Source organism: Barbatula barbatula (assembly GCF_947034865.1).
Source record: "Barbatula barbatula genome assembly, chromosome: 3".
Classification (NCBI taxonomy): domain Eukaryota; kingdom Metazoa; phylum Chordata; class Actinopteri; order Cypriniformes; family Nemacheilidae; genus Barbatula; species Barbatula barbatula.
Window position 1 is genome coordinate 12,625,413 of NC_136764.1, and position 24,325 is coordinate 12,649,737.

The window sequence follows — 24,325 nt, forward strand, 5'->3', positions numbered from 1 at the left end:
TTTGAAATGACAGGAGGGTGAATAAACGAATACAGAATTAAACATTTTGGTGAAATATCCCTTTTACCAACAGCCTGATGAAGTTTTGTGTTTCCATTATGTCTCCAAGTGTGAAGATGACCAAAAGCTGTAACACTGAATTTCTATCCAAATAACACACTTTTTCATCCCAGTCGACCTGTACAGATGGACCAGAGCGTCTGTATCAAGAGAACATTGTGTCTCAAATAGAACCCATAGGGTATGACCTTACATAGCCTTCCTCTTTGTATTTGGCACCATCCTGGGACAATGGGGGGTGGAGCACACCTGAGAACTTGAGGATAAAATGCCCCCCGGCACCATTGAGTCCTGTACCAAGAGCGTGACTGACCCTGTGCTGTCTCTTACCCCTCTGTGTCGAATCAAACATGGCCCCCAAGAAGAAGGAAGAGCCGAAACCAGCAGCTGCCCCTAAACCCCCAGAGCCTGAACCACCCAAGGAGCCCGAGTTTAGCCCCGCTGAAGTCCAGGTAACTCTTTGGTGTTTGGATCTGTTGAAAGAGATGGACTACTAACAGAGCTTTTTCAGGTATATGCATACATTTACATAAATGTGAGATGTGCTTAAAACAAGAAAAATGAGGTTGGAACATTTCACTGAAGATAGATTCTCTAATGTTTTTATGAATTTTATAAGTTTGCTTCTGAAGAAAATTATTTTTATATCAGTAAACAGATAAAAATGCTTGAAGAACAAAGAGTGATGAAAGGGATCCAGCTGCTCGTGACCGAGGACTTAAGGTGCTCTTTCACGACAGCTTGGCATCTGAGCTTTACTCCTTGAAGATCTAAGAGGAAGATCTCAGTTACTCTATTGAATTTCCCGAGGCTAAATGTGACCTTCTCGCAAAGATAGCTGTGCTCTCATTGCTGTCTTTGAAATCCATAAGCTATATTTGAGCAACATCAGAGAGACAATGTGATGTAGATACTTCAGTGCATCCAGGGACAAAGTGCCATCGAACAATGACTGTGAATTCCATCAGCCGATCCATTAGCTACAGAATGGGAACAAACGCTTGCAAATTTATTTGGCACTGCGTTGCGTACATATTTGTTTAAGTTTATAATTAATTTGAAAAGCTATTTGTACTAAACTAAACAACCATCAGTGTTTGTTATAGTCTGTGGATTCAGCATTCGTTCCCACGCTTGAAAGTTTTTGCGTATTTACACACGAAGAAACATACAAACATACGCTTTACCATATCATCAGTATTACCCACTGGCATATCCATTTCCTAAACATTACATATTTTGCGGATGAAGTGATTTTTTGTTTTTCTGCTCAAATTGCGGAAAGCTAACCACATTGCTCTAGTTTCAGAAGAGCCAAGGCAACAAAAGTGATTTTAGTGGTCAGCGTTGCCCACCCAACCCACACACACCATTTCCATAGTTTGGAATTTGCGGGTTAGGGGAAGCTGTTATATATTCCAGGTTTGGGCCGCACAAAATGTGATTTTCATTATGGTATACCAGAATGGACCACCCATAATGTGCTGTGAATTCTGAAGTCGCCATGGATTTCAATTTAGCATTTGTATTCTATATGAAACAATATGTCTAATATCTGTAATTACTTATAATTAACCGCTATTATTTTCTCAATCCCACAACATTGTTTTTTGTGACAGTTTACCCAAACATTTTTACTCACCCTCTTGTCATTTCAAACCTCTATGACTCCTTCTTCAGCAGAACACAAAAATAGATATTTTGAAGAAAGTAGGTAAACAAACAGCACTAACCCTCATTCACTTGTATTGTATGGACACAAAACCAATACCAATAAGTGAATGGGTGCCGATTACCAACACTCAAAATATATTTTGTTTTCTGCAGAAACATGAAGGTTTGAAATGACAAAAGGGTGAGTAAATGATGCCAGAATTTTCATTTTTGGGTGAACTGTCAAAACAGCCTTGTTTTGCCTAAAGTCATCTACCAACTTTATGAATAAATAATCAATCAAAATATTAAGTACTTAGAATTAAGGTTTGGGAGGACAAAATATAACATTACCGATGTTGTGTCTTGCATTATTCAGTTAGGATAACAGTACTTAAATTTTATCTTTTCCTTTCCGAAACTTTATAATAAGCATCTTGTCAGTCAAAAAGCTTACTTTCCCTGACCCGTAACTTCATCCTAAAATGACAAAAGAGGTTTCGGGTGTACAGTTGTTGGCTCACACGTGTCTTTCGGCCCAAGGTCATATTCATTCTTTGGAACAAACGGTACTGAGCTCATGTAACCCTAAACGGGTGTCACTGATGGGTGCATGCTGCATGCGCTTGTAGGACGATGGATAGGTTGTGCTTTATAAAAATTGCCACACTTAATAATCACATTTCCATAACGCAATTGTTCCAAACTTTTGTGTTAAATTTAGGATTTGTTTAAAATACACCTGGTTTAATTGTAATATCCTGGTTGAATTTTGTCTTTGCAGATTGAATTCACTGCTGAGCAGATTGAAGGTGAGATTTCAAATGCCTGCATACATTTAACAATAAAATAGTATATAATTAAAAAATCGAAATAATTAACAAAGGTAAATCTTTCACCTGGTTGTGCCCTCTGAAATGCAAAAGCCTTCACAGCAACAGCACCAATATTACATTTTCGACCAATTTATTGCAATCTGGTCAGTGCACATTGATTTGCTATGGTTGTTTGCTGACACCTAACAGCCAACAGGTATTTCCACATCAAAGATCCAGTAAAAAACTCATCCCCTGTGAATTCCACAGAGACATGAACACAGAACCCGCTGCTCGGCACATCAAATGAGCAGCACGGAGGGTTTAAGTCGATTTGAAACACCTAAGTATGGCACACGGTCTTCTTCTCTGCAGATTTCAAGGATGCCTTCCAGCTGTTTGACAGGACACCAACCAACGAGATGAAAATCACCTTCGCTCAGTGTGGTGACCTGATCAGGGCTTTGGGTCAGAACCCCACCAACGCTGAAGTCTTGCATGTTCTTGGAAAACCCAAAGCTGAAGGTGGGCTCCTCATTCTCACAGTCTGTCACTACACAAATCCACAGATTCAATGGTAATTACATAGAGTTTTCTACCCCACTGTTGTGTCGGCAGACATGCAAGTGAAGATGTTGGATTTTGACCAGTTCCTGCCCATGCATCAGCACATCTGCAAGGCCAAGGACCGCGGTACCTTTGAGGACTTTGTTGAGGGTCTGAGGGTGTTCGACAAGGAGGGAAATGGTACAGTGATGGGTGCTGAGCTCAGACACGTCCTTGCCACTCTGGGTAAATGCTAACAATCATAAAAACCATGATAGGCGTCTTCTGGATCTTTCCTTATGTCTTTGCCTTGAAAGCAGCATGTTGAGATCTGTGTGTGGTCGTGTCTTCACTGTAGGTGAGAAGATGAAGGAAGATGAGGTGGAGCAGCTGATGGCCGGCCAGGAAGATGCAAACGGCTGTATAAATTATGAGGGTGAGGTTCTGCATACTTTTTAAAGCTGCTCAGCTGTTAAATTAAGTATTTCCAGTACATGCATGGAAAACTATGCAGTCTTATCCGAACATGACTGTTGACCTCTAGATGGCAGTGTTGACTAAGTACTCCAATATAAAAAAGAAAACACCCATCTCTCAATCTTACTTTATTGACTTTGTGCAAACCAAAAAATCTATAGAATATATAGAATAAAAATAAAGAATCATAATAATATATTTTTTCTTCTTTTCTTACAGCTTTTGTAAAGCACATCATGGCCGGTTGAACAGGTAAACCAATCTTTTTAAACAACTGTCTTTGTTGCATGTTGTTTATTCTTACATTTTTTAATTATTTTATTCTTATTCTGTACATTTTTATTTCTTAATTTTTCTATTTTGTAACTACCACAGAACCATAGTAACTGAAAATTTTAAAGGGTAGTTTCGAATATCATGTTTGGGAAAATCCATTGTGAACCTGAATCATAAAACCTTAAGTAGCACAGGAACATTTTTAGTAAAAGCCAAAAATACATTGTATGGGTAAAAATCATCGCTTTTTCTTTTATACTAAAAATCATTAGGATATTAAGAAATCTTAATTCATTAATGAATCTTGACATCTTAACTAAGATGAATTATTCAGATGATTTAAAAAATCTCAATTTCGAAAATGGTTTTGTTGTCCAGGGTCACAATTGTCTCTAATTCTTGGAATTAATCTAACATCTTTTATAATTTTCTGCTTTTTAAGATGATCAAGATACATCAGTCGAGGATACAGAATTATTATTTTTAATGGCAAGCCCATGTGTGTGTTTCCTGCCATGGGTCTACTGACTTGATCCGTCTCCATCCATCTCTCAAACGTTCCTTTTTATATGGCACCACGTAACGCCTAAAGTGACTCCATCATTCATCATGCCTGTTCTTTATGTGGATAAAAAAAGTATTAAATGTCATGGTTGATTTAAAAAGCCATCTCTCTCTCTCTCTCTCTCTCTCACACTCTCTTTGATTCCTTTTAATTTTAATGTTCTTGGAAAATATAATCATTTGGAATGGATCTGAATTTAGAAGTATGATTCAGATGGGTTTTTAAATATGTTTTCAATAAAATGCATTCTGCAACAGCTCGTTGGTTAATAAGATGATGCCCAGGAGTGACTAATGTGGTCACTGGAACCAGGAGTCAAGCTTTATATATTAAATCATGTTAGGGGACAAATTACAGCTCCTGGTCATGAAGTCTGGCTTTCTTAGCATGCTAAATATGAATAGATAAATGGGTGAATGAAAAACCACATTAGAGGGAAAAATATAAAATATTAAAGGCAACTCAAGCCAATACCGCACATGCTCCTAATACAATATATTTCTCATACATTATTTTAAATGCATTTCACTAAATTCACATTAAGGACTGCTGGGCAAAAATGATTGCAAATATTGCAAAATCATGTCTTTAAGAAAAGGGTTTGAAGGTCTTGCATTATGGTTTGTTATCTAAAGTCACTCATAGCAGACAATGGCATTCAAGCAAACTTAATCCGGACCTGTGTCTAGGCACATTTTCTATCTACTGTGGTCAAAGTTGTCAAAAATGAATAATTATCTAATATAGGCTATAATAAAAAAGCTGGCACTTCATTACATTCGGATAGCACAGGTAGAACCGGCAAGTGATGTTGAAGGTGTTGTACTTTCTGCCAGGAAGCATGATTTAAGGTCTCAAGAGGCAGCAGAAGGGAAAATTACATTCTGAGATGTCATTTTTATCCTCACCCATCAGTCTTTGCACTGTTTTTAATCAGGGTTATATCCTCTTTGTAAGAGCCATTAGTGGTATTCTCATTTCTGTGACAGCGTGTCATCAGCTCTCTAATTTAACACCCTGGACAACCAGGACAGATTGTCTACCACCATCCTTCAATTGACAGTTTGATTGACAGGCGACCCGACCAATCATATATCGGTAGAAAACGTCACCCTCCCCAGAAATGATATTTTAACGATAAATATTCTTTAACTCAGTTGGAGGGAGCGCTATGGCTGATGTCGGACACAGCAAAAGGTTGGCGGGCATTGCGAAGAGTGATGTTCCTTTATTCAAACTCTGCTTTATACACATTCACTTTAAAATAATCACACCATATTTGTTTTATTATGGCTTGAACATAGTACAAATATATCTGTTGGAAGGCTTTGGCCATATTAGTAAATGATCATCAATAGATTTGATTTGTTTGCTGTCTGTGCACCACAGGATAAGAGACCTTAAAGTGATAGTCTATTCATTGATTTACGCCATTGCTCTACAATTTCAATTGTTGACACGGCGTCCTTACACAGTCAATTTTAAAGAAGTCAAGAATGTTTTCAGAGAATGTGCTTTGTATTATGTAGGATGATTTTATGTAGAAAACAAATCACAAAAATTTACTTTAGCTGGGTTTTCACAGACTGGGTCACATATTTTCAAAAATGTACAGTATTCAGGCACCAAGTTCTCAATAAGGCTCTGGGAATATTCGCTGTCTCTGCATTCTCTAATACAGACGCCAGATGGCAGGAAAGCATCATACACGACGTTTAGACTGAAGACTGCAATAATTCATACAGCCTAAAAATAGCTTGGTTGCATAGAAACGATTGAGAATAAAGACACAATTTGGCTGACTAGTGGGCTAGGACAGAACAACAAAAAACATCTATTACATCTATTACAGAATGAGTTTTATGCCTTAACTATATCTGTTCACTTAATTATGTAATCTGATGAGTCAAGCACAAATGCATTTCCCCACATTCAAGTTTAAATGATACAAACGCTGCCCTTCAATTCTCTGGTGAGGTACTAAGGGCACATTTGCATGGGTCTGAACAAGCACTGGATGACTGGCATTACCCAACCCCGCTTGATATTTTCTATCTTCTGGAATACCACTGGGTTCCACAAAACAACGTGCTTTTACCAAAGCAGACATGTCAGAATATGCCATTTCCAAAAAAATGCACTGTAAGTGCAGTACTTCAGTGGAATAATAATGATAACTGAAATAACTGAGAAAAATGTCAGGGGTGCCTGGTACAGCCTTGGTATAGATGTAACCAGGTTGAAAGGATGGGCCTTCATTTATTCACTCTCGAAAGGGGTTTCTTTAAACATGTGTACACAACTTTTTCTTCTGTGGAACACTTGTCTGTGGTTTTGTGTCCAGACAACAAAAGTGAATGGGGGCTTGTGTTGTTCGGCTACCAACATTCTTCAAAATATCATCTTGTGTGTTCTGCAGAACACATAAGTCATACAGGTTTATATTGACACGAGGCTGAGAAAATGATGACAATCCCTTGAATTCACAGACAGTTTTAGCTGTCGTGTCAACCTGAAGTCCCCGCCATCTCTGCATGTCGACCTGGATGAAATAAATCGTTATACCTTGGCAACACTAAACCAACCATATTTTCAATATTTTTACACCTTTATAATGTAGAAACGGTTGCTTTCCGTGTCTCAACAATGTCACCATGAGCAAGCAAGCAAGTTACATTGTCAATTCTTTCCTGCAAGTTTATGGCTCTGCTCCCTTTATGCTGGATCTTCAAGCGTTCCTCTGACTGAAAATGCCAATAGGCTCTATTGATCACAAAGTCAGCATGTCTTGTTTATTCCAAGGTTCAAAGCACATTGAAGTGTCCTGTGCGGTTTGGTCTTTCAGCTGATAGTCAGTTTAATATGGTGTGAACAACTATTTAATGGATACAAGCCTGGATTTGCCACTTGTCCGTGCAGCAGAATAAAAATTGTTCTGGCGTTTGGGGATTTTAAATCAGAGGTCCGCCGTGTACAGTTTACGGCGAGTTGGAATTATTAGTGCCAGAGAATTGAGCTACAGTTTTCACATTATAAGATTCATAGATATACCTGCACACTTGAGAAAATGTCTCTGAAATGCCCTTCTTTTCAGATCCCAATGATTTACATTAACTAAATACTGCTTTTGTGTATGTATATCAAGGACATATTTATTCATATATGTAACTTTCTACAGTGGAAGGCAAAACGTGACAACATCTAAGTCCTGTGTCAGCCACCCTTGTGCTTCCAAAGGGAGGGTTGGAGTGAGCTGTTGTAGTGCAATTCGTAACCTCACCACTAAATGCAGCTAAATTTCACCTTTAAGTTCCCTCTTTTGTTCAGTTCAAGGCTGGTTATTGTTTGTGTTTCCCTGTGTGTGTGTGGGGGGGGGGGGGGGGGGGGGGGGTAACCCTTTTCATCTTCTTGGATATATTGAATAAATGTTTTTGTGAATTATCTTCTTTGTCATTTGCTTTGTAGTGCACCACTTTAGCATGACAATGATCTTAAACTGGGTCAATCTCTCAGAACAAACCTTAACGTTATGTATCAGATCCTTCAGAACAGAAGACTGACTTCGATTAAATATCCTGAAAGAACTGCATTTTTGACTGAAATGTTTACTGAAGCTCTTTTAACTTAACCTTCTCAGTCAATGCCCTCCGGTTCTCTGCCCACAGGAGTTACAGTAAGCTTATGCAGTGTGCTTCGGTTCATTGAAGATTCTCTCGGACCCAGAACTTCTCTCTAGTACTAAAATACCTTCCAAAACAATTCACAGTTGAGTTTACTGTTATTGCCACAGTTTAACCAACTGTTAACTCAAAATGTGTTCTGTATCTGTCTGTTTATCTGTTTATTTTATACAGAGAAAGATATTTGGAAGAATGCTTGTAACCAAACAGTTCTTGGCCATGACTTCCACATAGTAGGAAAAATGCTCCAGAACGGTAAGCTTTTCTACATTCTTCAAAATATCTTCTTTACTATTCCGTTTTTGCAATTAGCAAATTACACTCTTGGTTAAAATCTAGACATAGACAGTCAATAAAGTCATACTACAAAGTGTCTTTCTACTGTACTTTTATATTATCCTTATTTTGATTGTATTATTTCATCTTTTAAAACTAAATAAATATCTCTTTTTTGTTGTCTTGGAAAAATGTATTATTTTTAAATAAATGCATTATGTATGGCTTTGCTCTGTGTTGACAGAACTCGAGGTCAACACACAACCCTCTTTGTTTGTCACTACAAGTACAAATTGTCACAGGCCATTAAAGACAATAGCATCAAATATCCTCTTAATCGCTGAGGAAATTTAATAAAAAATACATCAGAAATAAATCCTCTATTTACTGCCTGGTCAAGAAAGACTTTCACATAGGGGAGGGATTACATTATCTGCTGCTCACCCTCTGGCTATCTCAACATAAATCAGCAGCATCTGAATGTGCCTATTCTGTATGTTGTTTGTCACTTTTTCTGTTGTAAGTCAGTGTCACAGATGCATAACCTTAAACATACTGTATGTTAAACCAGGGACAACCATTTAAGATGAATGAATCTAAATCATGGCTACTATACATAACATGTAAAGTGAATAAAGTGTCAGGAGACAGAAATTGTTTATATTCCATCTGAGCAATAACACTAATGTAACATTTATATATATATATAAATTGTTCACATCCTCACATTTGTCTTTCACAAAATTAAGGCATTATGGCTTCTTTTCATGAAATCACTCAATAGTGAATTTACATACCATATTAGACAAAACCAAACATGAAATAAAAAATGTAATACAACATAATCAAATACAAAACGTACATGAAATATTTTTTTATCTTTGGTGAAAATATTTACGTAATTACACTTGATAAAAATGAGTAAAACTATCAGAAATCCGTTCAAAAATATCAACATTACATACACAGTGCAAATGCTTGTGCAAAACGGGCACTCCTGATATTGAATTTGAACTACACCAACCAATTAAATCACATTATAAACAATTTTGTACTGCATATCTGCAAGTTTCAAACACCTTTCACTTGAAAATAACTTATTTTCCACATATAAAATATATACATGATTAGAGGACATTTTTACAATTGCGGTATCCTCCCGTCCAACACATCACACACAGACACACAATACAACAAAACATACAATACAATGATAAGAAAGGTCAGAAAAACAGTTCTGCTCTTTATATAAATCATACGTAATGATGCAGACATGTAAATTAAGAAAATGATTGAAATCGGCAATCTGTTCGCTCTTAATTATAGATACTTGGATTCAGTTGCAGTCACAGCTGGCACTGACTAAAAATATATTAAAAACAATAAACATCAGAGAATTGGCAATGTGGGCAATGTCTGCATCTGCTCCCGGGGACTCAAGTTTATTGTCAGATACCGCAATCACTTTTTGTTTCGTTTCATCATTTAGGTGTCCTATAATTAACCCTTTCACGCGCAGAAGTCATTACAGCGGACAGCTATTCCTGTAGACTGTCACATATTCAGTTGTCCACTCAAGTGGAAAATATATGAAGTGAGAAAGTTTAAATCCTTTTTAATCATGCCCTTAGTGCACAAAAACACAGGAAAAATGTCCTGACTGAGGTTGTCATGATTCATACATTAAAGAGTTGAAATGATTTTGGTTGCTAAAATTAAATTCACAAAGCTTAAATTAGTGCAGCAAAACAGGGATATTTAAGGAACACAAAATGTATGTCACAATGTAGCCACTTTCAAGAAAAAGCCAATAGCTTTGGACAACAGGTGTATGCTTAATCGAAAAGGACTCGATCTTGCCTGTAAGCACCACAAACAGCATCTTAGAATCATGGCTCCACTCACAACTGCACAAAAATGAAAAATATTTTTTTTTCTGGTTAAATCCATTCTACCTTAAAGGCGTCAAGCCACAAAGAGACCAATTTCCCTTGACCTTTCATCTTATCCCACATTTTACTTCTCATCTATCGGCATCTCAAATTTCTCTATGATCTAGAATCCTACTTCCATTTCTCTGGTGATAATGTAGAAAACAATAAGCCTTTGCTGCTGGGTTCTATCATATGGTGGATTTTCCACTCATTGACATGAGAAAGCTGTTCCGAAGAGGCAAGACAGAATTCACTGGTCCCCAACAGGATCATCTTGCCTAAAATGGATATGAGCACCAGTGGGACTGGCATGAGTAACAGCATGCTCTCTCATCCACAGATGCATCTGAAGGATGCTGCTGGGCTCCGCTTACATGGAAAGTGCAAACGGATCATCTAAATTATTGTCATGAATGGAATTTGAACACCACAAGGTTCTAAAATGACACTAGAAAGACAATCTTTGATATTTACCATGTGACCACAGGTTGTTTTAGACAGTTAGATTTTGAGTCTCAGAAAAAGAATATGAATTAAAAACCTTAAAAGGTATAACAGTGTGTTCACCAAAAATAATAAGATAAATAATTATGGCATATTGTACGCCATTGGCAATTGCTTAATGGAAACATTTTTGTCTTTATTAAAGGGACAGTTCACCCAAAAATAAAATAATATCTTCATTTACTCGCCCTCAAGTTGTTCCAAATCTGTAGAAATGTACTTGTTCTGTTGAATTCAGAAGAATGTAGGAAAGAGAGCAGTTCTGAGACTCTTGACTACCATTGTCATTTTTCCTGCTATGGTGGTAGTAAATGGTGGCCAGAACTGTTTGGTTACAAGCATTCGTCGAAATATCTTGCTCCGTGTTCATCAGAAAAAATTGATGTATACAGATTTGGAACAACTTGAGGCTGAGTAAATGATGACAGAATTTTCATCTTTTGGTGTACTATCCCTTTAATATGACAAAAGTTACCTTAAAACTAAATTTTTACAATTCATCTATACTTTCACGACCCTTTAATTCAGGCCACACAAAATGACACGGACAAATAAATTAAATTCACAGGTTACTTCGTGACACGTCAGACCAGAAAGGCAAACAATCAGTCTGTCTCTCGCGCCACCCACTCCCAGTCCATCTGTGTGGCTGAATTAGAAATGAGCAAAAGCAATCGTGGAAAGGTCAAACAGCCGTGGTCTGCTTGATGCTGTGAAAGCTGATGCGGGTGGGAGAGGTAGGGATGGACATAGCCCTTGCCACTCTGACTCGCAAAGCATGATTATCCTGCCAGCGATGCCAGCGCTTTCTGGTGGCGGAACGCACCTGCGGAGGATAAAGGTGTATCAGAATGTGCATCACCAGCTTTCAAGCATGGAAATCATTTAAATATATAAAAATAAAACTAGGCAAAAAAGTATAAATTTGCATACGTTATTAGAAACATACACATCTGGCATTACATTTTTTTATTTTACAGCATTAGAATGCCCTCGTGGAATATGTGAACTACTTTTACATTTTCTGCACTCATAATAAATTATATGAACTGTAGCTAAAAGTTGGTAAAAAGTAGCTAAAAGCTATTTAAAATATTGTTAGTGCCATTTCTTTTTTCAACATATATTTAAAAGATATTACAATTTACTTTAGCTCCAGGCAGCAATTAGTAAAAACAACCTCAACATGAAGTTATTTTCGTAACCGACATGGGACTGAGGTAGGCTATGAAAACATGACAAATCTAAAGTACGTAATATCGATCATATTAGTTTGATTCGATCATTAACTGCCAAGTATTTGTCTCTGTTTTTGTGGGCTTTTAGTTTGTATTCCTGTTTCACGTTGAAGTTCTTTTGTTCATTGGTTAGCCCTCATTAGTTTGTGTATTTAAACCCTTGTGTTGTATGGTAATGTTGTATCATTACATTTAATAGCACCTTGTACATGGATATCAAAATTGTTTGTGCAAAGCAGGGAAATGGAAGCAGAAAGGAGAGTTTTAGGGACGTAGGCCTTGCTAAACAAACTACTGTGCATCCCCAGCCAGTGAAGTCTTAGTCATTAGAGAATAATGTCTGTACTTTGTCTAGTCTGTAAAATAGCAAATGTAAATTGTTGCTTAGAAAAACTTTTCGTGCTCTGTCAGAAATGAAATTCATTTTTTATTCAAAAGCTCTAGATAAGGACATTAGATAGAAAGTTGGCAGTGACTATGGCTGAGATAACTCTGCTATTATAGGCAGTACAATTTAATGCAGTACAGTTAACAAAATTAACCAAACGACGAATATTATTTGCTCTTTATATTAGTTGGAGCCCTTAAATGAATGGTTTCTTGAAACATTGTAGGCTAATTGTACATTCTTGAAAATATGTTATCGATTGTTATCATTGTGTAAAATAGAATTAATGCAGATGTGCAAGAAAAAGTTCTCTCTTCTTTCATTATTTCCATACAGTTCATGCATGGGAAATAGGTTTGTTGAGTTTTAATGAAAGTTATGAAAGCCATGTCTCACAGCTATACAGGATAAGAAGCGTTTTCAAGGTTTTCATCTGCAATGCTTCCATAAATGTATGTGGAACATATGGGTCAATTTGTTCCCGTGAGGAGTGAGCCTCTCGTGTGAAATGTTCTGGCTCCAGCTCATATATGGAGCAGTGGGGTTTACTCTCTTAAGATTGCAAGTTTAATCAGTAGTTGCTAGGCAACCATACATCCTATATAAAAAAAAGACATGGAAAGCAATTAGCCGCACCCCATTTGTTCATGCAAAGTTTGGTGAGTTTTTACTATTTGAATAAAAAGACGGTTGTTCAAAATGGAATAATAATAACAGGTCAGAGGAAAATTTATAGGAATTACACGAAGACCTTAAAGGGAACAACAAAGAAACGAACAAGTGGAGACTGTGGAAACATTTGTGTAAAAAAACTGCAGCTGCAAATCATATCTTGCATAAGTTTGCATCGATTTTTTTATACTGTATGTCAGTAGCGAGCCCTCTGTGATGACCTAAACTATCTTAAAAATAATATTTAAAAACTTTAAAATACTCTTTTCAATTAAAGTCAGTCGATTTTCCCTATTAGATATATATATTTGAGATCCTGGATCGATGCAGACTCTATCCACGTGAGATTTCCAAGTCTCACGAGAGTTATTCGAGATCACGGAGCAGTCAAGGGCCGCGTCCGAAATCGCATACTGTGACAGTACGTACTGAATTTGAATAAGTACCTACCTGTTAAAATATATTCTTATAGTACGTCCTTTATAGTATGAGTGGGAGTAGTAGGAATACATTTCGGACATACTGCGTCCGCCAAGTTTCATGGTCATGTGACCCCTATGCTTTTTGACCTGCTATGACGTATTAACAACAACCTACACGTTAGCGTTGAGATAAAAAACATAATTTAGTCACGAGAAATATATTTGGCACTTCATATTCGGATGTCCGCCCTAAATTTATATTTACTTGATTTGCTTTTGAAATTCGAACATTGCTCAGCTCCTGTGGCATCATGGGATACATAAGTGTCCTTCCGATCCACACTCGCGAATTTCGGCGGAAGCAGTAGACCATCCGGGTATTTCTCGCCTACCATTTTCTGTATACTGGGGTTTCGGACACACTATTCATGATGACTCATACTCATTTTCGCCTACTATATATTATGAAAGTAGGCGATTTCGGACACAGCCAACCAGTTCTGCAAAGTCATACGCTGTCAAAGTCTTGGAGAAAAAAAATAGAATAGCTGATAACGTTGTTTAAAACAACAGGAGGAAGACTTTGTTATTAAGAAAATTGAACATCAAATTGTTAGTAATTTACGATTTATTCTGCCGCCGTGCCTCAATTCATTCTGGTTACTTCCTGACGTTGAGACGAGTGATTTTGACTGTCGTCAGTCTTAAATTGCACATATTGTGCATGCATATTTGCTGTTATTCTGCATAACTATTCATTAATTATTAATGCACACGCGCAGAGGGGCAAGCCTCACACGTTACTGCTGTATGTACTGAATTAAGCAGACCATATAATGTTTTTGGTCTGGTAGGAGCAACTACGTTGGTGGGCGACACACTTAAAAACTGAGAATGCGCAAAAAACATCCTAAATAACTCTATAATAAAGCAACGTTTAAGCAAAAACGTTAATGTATGTTTTTAAAAATATGTTTATTTTACATAACAATATAATATAAATTCAGTATGCCAAAGATTGCACAAGATCAATGACTGCCATGTTAGATGATACTACTATTAACAACAAAAGGATGAGGATGATGAAGCACACATAGTAAAATGAGCCCATTACACAAGAGCAGTTTGCAGGCTCCTGATAAATTGCTCTGTTCCTCATGGGTTTATGTGCGAGTGTGTTGGCGGTAAATAGCCTCCCACGTAATAATAGGTTTGGGTGGTAGAGGCCAGATAAGGTAATGGGGTGTTGTGGCTGGTGAAAGGGCCTGTATATTGACAGAGTCATCTTGCAGATCTGTCCATCCATGAAATTACACTTAGCATTGACTCACCTCCCCATTAAGAAAGCAGTAAAATACCGACACAAAGAATCCCTGTTGGAGGAGAGCAAAAAACAATGTCACTTACTTACAGTAAACAGTTATTTCAATTCACGCCAGTTGGTTGATAGCCTTTTTTCTGTACGTATACGTAGTGCATAAAGACAAAGATTACATTTATTATGGCTAATCTGACAGTAACACTTTAAAATAGATTCCATTTGATAACATTAGTTAACATGAAGAATAAATAAACAATAAAAAATCTGTTATTAAACTAATGTTGAAGTTGGCACACATATACATTTTTTAAATGTTAAATTCTTTTTGTTGACATTAGTTAATGGACCAAGAATTACAATTAACACAAATAAAGATCAATGAATGATGTAAAATATTTAGTTTGTTGTTAGTTTGTGTTGCTAATCCATTACGAATAACAAATAGATTATCTGTGACACTTTACAGTAAGAAAAATGTTGCGAAACCAAACTGAAACAAAAATATATTTTAGACAACTAAGCAGCTTGCCTTTTTTGAGTAATGTGTGTAAAACTAGACATAATATATGTACCGTATACAAATATTCCGTCTAAATATTTGCTATTTAAAACACATGCAGTGCATTAAAGGGGAAATAGAGTCATTATAGTTGGTCAAGTTAGACACGGCTTCTTTTTCCTTCAATGAAAGTTAATGTTACTGAATTCGTCAGGCACCTTAATTTTGTGTCACGTCTTTGTTTCTCAGTAGACAGCAAATCAAAATTAACAATGGGTGAAAAAGCGATAACAATTTAAATTTTGGGGTAAATTATTCATTTAAACTGCTCAATAGAAAGAATATATGTCACTGTGTATCACTGTGATTGACATACATTAAGAATACCAAACTATTAGAAACTATGTAATAATATTGACCTTTTCCCTGTGTTTACGGTGGTTTGATAGTGGACTTTTTTCCCTGCACTGTGAAACAAAACAAAAAAAACTCCATCCATGAATAATTGGCAGATGTTGTTCCTGAGATGTCAGCGCGTGTTCTCGCTGAGGGTGGACTGCAGCGAACAATCAAATGCTGCTGGGAAATAATGTTCTCCTGGGAAACAAAACTATTTTTCACATTGAAGCACTTAAAATATTAATGAGAGTAGAAAAATAAACCCCAGACCTTAAAGATTGAAAAGGATAGAGTTTGCACTTTAAAGGTGACATGGGAACAATAACAGTCCCATAGGATGGTAATTGCTATTAATAGAGTTTTTTTTAAATAGCCCACGCCACAACTTTTAATGGGACTGATGAGTAATTGATAAAACAAATGTCAGTAATAATTGCAATGAAGTGAAGGAGGTCTTTGCTGTCCCTTTCCTTAATAAGTTATTTTGTATGTTTGTAAATATCCAAATGGTAAAACCACAAAATTAACTTAAATAAACTAAAAATATTTGTATATAATATTTGACAGAAAAGTGCATTCAAGATACACGTCTGAAAATAGAACCCATGACCTCTGCGCTGCCAATGCAACCGTATACCAATTGAGCTCACTGAAACAAAATTATAATTGATGTACAATGCTAATAGGTGCTTTCAGAGAACATATCTTGATTGTTTTATTCTTTGTTCCCTATTGGCAAGTTCCTCTTTATTATAGTCTAAATCTAACTACCGCATACAAGAACAATTCAATAAACTGTAAATACAAGAGATCCAGTCATCCGTTGTTCAAACCCACTTATGCTCTCCAGGGTAAGGGGAGGCCCTATCCCATCTCCCATCTTGGGACTAAATAGATTCAAGACATGTTCAAAGAAAACAATTTTGATTCTCAATTAAATAAATAGGTCTTAATTGTTCAATAAAGATGTTTTGCATTGTGGGAGCAAGACCAGTGCGCTTTAACTAGTGGCCTTGCCATTTAATTGCAATATGGTTGAGTTTCCCTTTTACTGTCTTGTAAAAATATAATAAAAATAGGCGCTCGGTAAGGTACATGACTAAAGGAGAACAAAGAGGAATAAATAAATAAATATCAAAATAACAAGGGCATCAACTCCCACATAGTCATTAATGCAGTGACGGGCAGTTGGTGATGCTGAGATGCTTCGTGTGCCTACACTCTTCCTGCATTTCAACTGTTAGAGAAAGAATTGTGGCACATTCTTGCCCACTCTTACTACTAGCAGCTGACTGAAAAAGATAACTAGCACAGAGCAAATGCCAAACCGATGAATGCAAAGTAAAGTGCATCTGTATACTATATCTTGCTTTAGCAAGCTTTACTCTTCAAATAATTCGGTCATACATCTACAGGACCACATGTCGTTTTTAACCTGTACACTTACAGCATTTCTTTTTAACTTTGCAATACATTGTTGCTATTGACTATCGATTTGCGGCCTTCTTGGTTTGAAAACCAAGGTTTGAAATGACTGTACATGAGGGTGAGTAAATAATGATGGGATGTAAATTTATGGCTGTATTATTCCTTTAAGAAAGAGGAAGCAAATCACACACAATGCTCAAACACTCTTTTTTATGATGTGCCTTCCCGAGTGTACTTATAGCTGAATGACATCACTTAAGATATAAAGGAAGAGTTATATTAACTAGTTCAGTCTTCATTTCACCTGCAATCTTCTCTGACCTGACTTCAATCCAAGGAACGCAATGGTATAAATGACATGTTATAAGTATCATTACATTTAACTTAAGGAATTAAGTTAGCGGCTGAAGAGACCTCTGTGTGATGCTCACCTGAAATGACTGTAGAAATGAGTTGAAATAGATGAAGACTATTTGAGATATGTCATCTTCTCCTGGGTTCACAAAGAACAGCATGTATGTTATGCCGAGCAAGGGCAGCAGTACTAGAGTTGCCTTCACAGCTTTTCTGCAATAGAAAATAGATATTTGCATGTGTGGGATGAGCTCGCTTCTCCAGAATTTCATAATGTCCACACGTGTTTATTAGAATGCTGTTTTAATCAAATATGAATTATGATGGCATTCTTCTGATCATTTAAAATGACTTACTTTATTAACCCTTAAGAGCCATCATCATGTGTAAGGTATCATTGCCAACAAATGTTTTTGAATAAATTAAGGTTATTGACCATACTGTGTGTTGTGAGTTTGTAAATAGAATTGAAATAGACCAAACATTTAATAGGAAATATTTGTCCATAATTTTTATTTAGAATTCTCGAAAAACTAAAGAACGGAATAATCTTAAATAATATACTGTAGTACATGCATAAGTCTTTTTAGTGTCACTCATGTACATGTTCATTCATGAGCCTTTTTTTACCCCAGTTCTCCGGGTGTAATCTTTTGCGCAATTCACTCAAATGTGGTGGTGTTTGAAGCAGTTCCAGCAGGCCCACATCAGACTCATGTTTCATTGTCAAAAATCACCACAGTCGCCCCTTCTGATGGTATCTCCTCTTTTCCATGTTTTGTTTGCTAATTTTATTTGCTTGCTCAAGCGCTTCACGAAAACAGCCGCTCCGTAACTACCTGTTCATATTCGCCCCCTGCCGTCCTCCACGAAAACCGCAGCATTTGGCTGACACAATGCAAGATATAACCGTTATATACCATATATATCCAAAAAGCACAGGTTGTCTACTTTTAGGAGCAATTCATTTTTTTTGATAGCACAAATGGTTGCAGAGTTATGGAAAAAATGTATACCACTTGGTAGAATATGTCTGTGGTTTAAAAGGGTTAAATAGCTTTGCTTTTCTAAAGTAAATGTATAGGTGCTGTGTGTGATTTTTAGGGGGATCTATTGACAGAAATGCAATATAAAATGACGAGGTGTATAAAAGCCTTACAATGTTGGAATTTGCCATGTTTCTACAGCAGCCGAACTGCTCTTCAGAGCTCGGTTCGTTAAAGCGTTATCTCCTTCGGCAAAGTGAAAATGTGACGACCTCTTTGTCCTGTGTCATCCACCGTAGCAATGGCGTGTCTACACGGGGCCAGTGGTGGCATTGGCCCCCATTGAAATGCCCCACAACAAGATGTCTTGCGATTGGCTTCTTGAACAGCCATTGGTTTATCGTTTCTGCAGGAGTTCAAAATTCAAAGTGCAGTGCGGGCCGCGGCTGAAATAACAGCAGCATCGTGGACTTGGCATATGTGATTGTGGACACCAAACTAATACTTTCTGTGTGGTTTAATATGCAAGTTTTCTCGTTCTGATCAGATCAGTGTGTTTAACCTGCCAGCCCTGTTCGCGTTGGCCGTTGTTTGATTTCAGCCGATTGTGTGTTTCAGTGTTTAACAAAAGACAAAGTACAATCTGCTGGTCGCTATCAATCAATGAACACTGACAGGGTGGTTTAGGGTGTTTTATATACGCAATATGGGGTTTATTCTGCAACAGTGACCACAGTGTCTCATGATGCTGGCGTCATTACCGTCCAACACCGTGCTTGTTTGATGTACATTATGTGCACGGTACGGAGGTTGTTTACAATGCGATTGCTTATTTGGTTTACATTTTTGTTTTATAGCTGTGCACGCAAATTTGTGACTGTATTTTAATTACAACACACTTTTAAGGTACAAGCTGTGTACGTGATGTGGAATAATCATCACTGTGTTGTAATAAAGCAAGATTTCTGACTTAATGTATTCACATATTGAAAAATAATTGTTCAGATTGAGAATAACAGACAACCAGTGTTTCAACAAAAGTGTTTCTTTTAAAGGCTGGGGAACGAGACAGCCATGAAGATATAGGGAGTTTCTTAAAAAAAGAAGATAAAATCAAGTGTTGTTGATTCAGAAGCAGCAGAAAAGGGTATCAGGCAGCTAGACAAAAATGTCACTGGAACAGAAGCAGCCAGCAATGAATCAATAGGCAGTGTTTTCAGTGGACCCAGCCAGCAGCAGCCATCCTCTTTCCTCTATCACTCCTGCAACTTCAAGTATGGGAAGGGAAACGTGAGGGAATTGTTGGGAGATTTTTTAGGAACTTTGTTTCTTTTGTATGAAGAATAAAGATGAATGTTCTTTGACTGTTCCTTGATCAAAAAGCACCCCCAACCCCACCGAAATACAGAGGTATGCAGTTCTAAGTGTTGAGCCCTGAATGCTCTTCCCCTTGCTTATGTTTAGCACCTAGATGCTAAAAGGTTGGACCCTATGTCTAATCTGTTAATTATTATCTTGCGGTATCTTCAGATAATTCAGCTGTAAGTAACCAGTCTGAATTTGAACACGACCACCAATAATCTTTGTGTCAGCACATGTCAGAGGGTGAGACAAACCTCAGATGCTAGATACCAACATCTCCACAGACCGCATTCTGCCAGGACCACATGGTATGCTCCAGTGTCTTTATTATATGTTGAATTAAACACTATAAGTTATGGCCTAACCATTTGAAATAAAAATATCTGTAAGATTTCACTATGTCGAGTGAGTAATTTCCTTTATTTTTTATTTCTTTTGCATATTATTAGAAAATTATTGTGAATAAAACTATTGTATACTTTTATTGCAAAACCAATTATTAAAAGAAAATGGTTGACATAATTTCTGCTTCTGGGTTTTTTAAATTGCTCTGTTTTTTAATTTTATTTTTCAAGTTAAACAATAATAAATGTCAGTGTTACTTAAACAGTAGTTCAAAAGTAAACTAAATGTCATATCAAGCACAAGTAGCAATTGAGGTAACCGTAGCAGCTTACACTATGTAATGTACTGTAGTATACTATTTAACTTTTCTGGTCACTTGTGGCCACTCTCTTCTAAGGCAGTACCCCAGCATGCCCCCCCCCCCACTAAAAATGCATTACATTAAGTTGTAAAAAGTTGTCCCTGAAACTACTACAGATGTTATTATTTTCATTAAATAACATTATAGCACAAAGTCCCTGTTCTACTCTGACAGTCGCTACCTGCTGCGTTTTGCTTATTTCTGCTTTTGGTAACTATGTGTTGGGGACGTCCCACTCCAAAGACGCTCTTAAAGTTAATAACATCCAAACCCATTCATTTCCTAGTGCCCTTGAATTGTTAACCAATAACTCGTCTTCATTTGATCACTGATTAAATGAGACAGCAAAATCCTAGTGATAAACAATGAATGAAAGCCATGCTTGAAAATGAGGAAATTGAAGATACTAGATGACATTCAAAGCTTACTTATAGCAAACACTGTCGGCAAAGCTCTACATAATGGTCAGTTAAAATAAACAAATGATAAATATTTTCCATAATAATATTAATTGTATTTCTTAGTGTTTAGAATGGGAAGAAATAGGAAGATATAGAAATTAAAATTATGATCGTTTGCATATTTAAAATGATTAGAATGTCAAGAGAATGCAATAAAAAAAAACATTATGGCCACATTAAAAGCAGGCACATCTCAAGAATAGGGCACACTTTGTTGTCACATTCCATTAGCAAAAATCCTGTTTTTGTTCACTGTATCTACATACTGTACACCGCGGGTCCCCTTGCATGGAAATTGCTATGTTGTTTCTACAGTAGCCCTGAATGGCCAAACTGCTTTACAGAACGCGTTTCGTAAATACGTTATTTCTTTTGGCAAGAAGCGAAAACGTGACGACAGCTTAGTTATGTGAAAACCACAATAGTGCTTCAAAGGGAGTGGAGGGTTTGAGTGAGCCGTTGGTTTGCCGTTCTAATTTTGTAGTTTACAAATAAATACCAGCATATAGATTTAGAAAAACATTAATAAAGTATATATTTTCATGAGTAATATTGACATTTATTGATGATTGAGTTTGTTTGTTTAAGTGAACTATTCCATAACTATGACGTGTTGCTTATCTGAGCTGTGAATTATGAGTTTAAGGTCTTTACCTGTATTGTATTGTTTCAGATGTAGTGGAAGCTCTCAGCTTTGTCATAAGAATGCGCACAATGTTGAACAGGAACACAAAGTTTATCTATTGCAGGACAGATATAAAAACAAGTAGGTCAATGATGATGTAATACTATAAGATTCTCTATCTTTCTAATGTTTGTTATAAACTTTCAGCTAAGTTCATTGCAGGTCTCTGTCTTTTGCCTTTAAGCACTACTGCTGTGTTTGTCGGATGCTCGGCAACAGCCAATAATTTTAGCTGGAATCCGCAATCAGGTGAGTGAGGAGATAATTGCACAGTCACGGAATATTCAGCAGCTTTACGAAAGCTTTAGCGTGAAATCTTGGGTTTTAAGGACATGGCTGTTCAAGGCATATGCAGATGGGAAAACTGACATGAACCTCAGCTGAGAATAAAATATGACACAAAGTAATAAAACTTACAAGAAGAACTAGAATAACAGGCCCTTGATAAATGTAGTCTATATACTTCCCAGGTTCCTTCCCAAACCAGCATCTGAAACACAATAAAAGCTTTTCAGGAACTAGCTGAAATCACTTAAAAATACAAACACATGAAATGTTATTTTTAATAAATGCTAGGATTTGTACAATAAACGATAAATCAACAGTAAAAAGCATGTAATCTTTAAATCCTGCTTTGATAAAAACACTCTGGGTAATATTTAGTGACACAAAAAACAAAGTTCTCGGGGAATAAAGATAAAGAATTTTTAAATCGAGTAAAATTGTGCCAAAAGGAAAACAAACAACAAAATTGCACCTTCATCAATCACTTTAAATCTTACAACTCAAAACCATTAAGATCCAGTGATACACAACAATGCATATAAATACAAGCAAGTTATTTGTGCCTGCTCACAAACAGGGACAAAACCCACAAGAGGCTGATGTCCTTTCTCATGGAGACCTGTTGTGTTTCATATTGATTTTAATCATGCCTGGGGAATATGTGAAAGGCTTTTAGTGAAATTGAGTCATTGGCAGTTAGCAGTGAGCATTATAAGGTGTTGTCTGATACTGTAAACACCTAAAATACGTAAAAACAAAACATTTCCCTTTCAACTAAGTAATACTTCTACTGTATGTTAAAAACACTTTCTCCTGTCACATCTTAAAATGTCGCAAGAACTGTAAGTAGCCTACTCTATTTATAATCTATTCATTCATTTCAAGAAATGTGTAAACCCTTTTTATCAAACACTTCATTAGTGGCATAGAACAAAATGACAGAGATAAAGGAACACACACACTTTAAATGGACAGTTAACCCCAAAATAAGTAGTATGTCATCATTTACACGCCCTTTGAGTTGTTCCAATTCTGTACACATTTCTTTGTTCTGATGAACACAGAGAAATATATTTTAAAGAATGCTTGTAACTAAACAGTTATTCACCACCATTGACTACCATAGTAGGAAAAATTACAATGGTAGTCAAATGTTCCCCAGAACTGTTTGCCTTCCTACGTTCTTCTTTTGTGTTCATCAGAACAAAGATATGTCCCTGAATGGTAGTCAATGGCGCTGTTTAGTTACAAGCATTCTTCCAAATATCTTTCATACAGGTTTGGAACAACTTGGAGGTGAGTAAATGAAGACAACATTTATACATTTTTGGGGGAACTGTTCTTTTAATGTAGATTATATGCCACGATTTTCTCGCAAAATCGTGTTTATTTAAATTTACATTTAGGGCTAATGGATGGCAAGGAATTCCGAAGATTCATAAAATGCACCACTGTGGTTAAAAATATGACAGATGCGAAAAAAGGAAATATTGATTTCCCACTCGATTTCCCACTATAAAAAGCATTTTACTACTAAACCGATATGAAACTGAATTCTTAAAATAACTTTAACTCCTTCGGTTTTCTAAAAGCCTTTCAAATAGAAAACATTCTGAAAAATTAAAACATCACATCTCATCCAAGAAATACTCTACAATTAACTTCCATCCTTCATAATGAGCTTACGTCCCTTTCAAGTCAGCAACTTACTGTTCGTTTTCACTGTACAGCTTTCCAATGGCCCACGCAACAATTATCGGACACGGTATACCTGCAAGAGAGAGACGATTGCGTTCATTCACAAAGCTCCCACTATTCACACTGCAAATAGCAGAAACAGGTGCCAGCTAAAGATAATATTTCTTGGCTGAAAAGGTGATTGTTTATAGAATACGGCATCTTAAAGAAAACTGCATTGGCCAAGTGTTTACGTGAAGAGGTGCCATTATAAACTAAATTGCTGCATGTATTTTGACAACATCAATAGAGCAGATTATGAGAACACATAGCAGGTGTTATTTTGAGCTCAAGCTGTTTTGCTCGTGCTTATAGTATTGTATTTGTGCTCTAGGTTGTGTGATCGAAGTTATTTGGTAAATGTGATTTCCACAATCCGTGTGTGGATTGTTTTGATGACAATCAATCCTTCATCCCAAATAGACAGGTTGCAAGAAATCTATGAGATGCACACGGAGGAGCTGATAAACTGTCTGCGGAGATACTTGGCTCATGAAAAAGGAGCTTTTCCAACCTGGACCGGCATGACTCAAACAGACTCAAAGATGATGAACAGACTGCCAACACAACACATATTGAGCCAGGAAGATTGACAG

At 36.7% G+C, this 24,325-nt stretch overlaps 2 protein-coding genes across 2 annotated transcripts in view; one reads left to right on the plus strand and one right to left on the minus strand.

Moving 5' to 3' along the window:
• The first annotated feature begins 340 nt into the window (after nucleotides 1–340).
• Nucleotides 341–4,747, plus strand: myl13 (myosin, light chain 13). The gene is made up of 7 exons (XM_079452853.1): nucleotides 341–512; nucleotides 2,498–2,525; nucleotides 2,904–3,053; nucleotides 3,147–3,320; nucleotides 3,433–3,510; nucleotides 3,771–3,803; nucleotides 4,270–4,747. Exons 1-6 carry the CDS (start codon nucleotides 411–413, stop codon nucleotides 3,797–3,799), a joined length of 561 nt encoding a protein of 186 aa, XP_079308979.1. The 5' UTR covers nucleotides 341–410; the 3' UTR covers nucleotides 3,800–3,803; nucleotides 4,270–4,747.
• A 4,243-nt stretch (nucleotides 4,748–8,990) lies between these two features.
• LOC306892546 (corticotropin-releasing factor receptor 2) overlaps nucleotides 8,991–24,325 on the minus strand; it is a gene marked incomplete at its 5' end in the record, with an annotated part of 28,410 nt that continues 13,075 nt past the window's right edge. Inside the window, 5 exons of the mRNA XM_079453678.1 lie at nucleotides 8,991–11,612; nucleotides 14,838–14,879; nucleotides 17,585–17,720; nucleotides 21,677–21,762; nucleotides 22,125–22,197. Of these exons, the coding sequence (XP_079309804.1) occupies nucleotides 11,472–11,612; nucleotides 14,838–14,879; nucleotides 17,585–17,720; nucleotides 21,677–21,762; nucleotides 22,125–22,197 (478 nt within the window). The 3' untranslated portion in view covers nucleotides 8,991–11,471. The remainder of the gene's footprint in view (nucleotides 11,613–14,837; nucleotides 14,880–17,584; nucleotides 17,721–21,676; nucleotides 21,763–22,124; nucleotides 22,198–24,325) is intronic.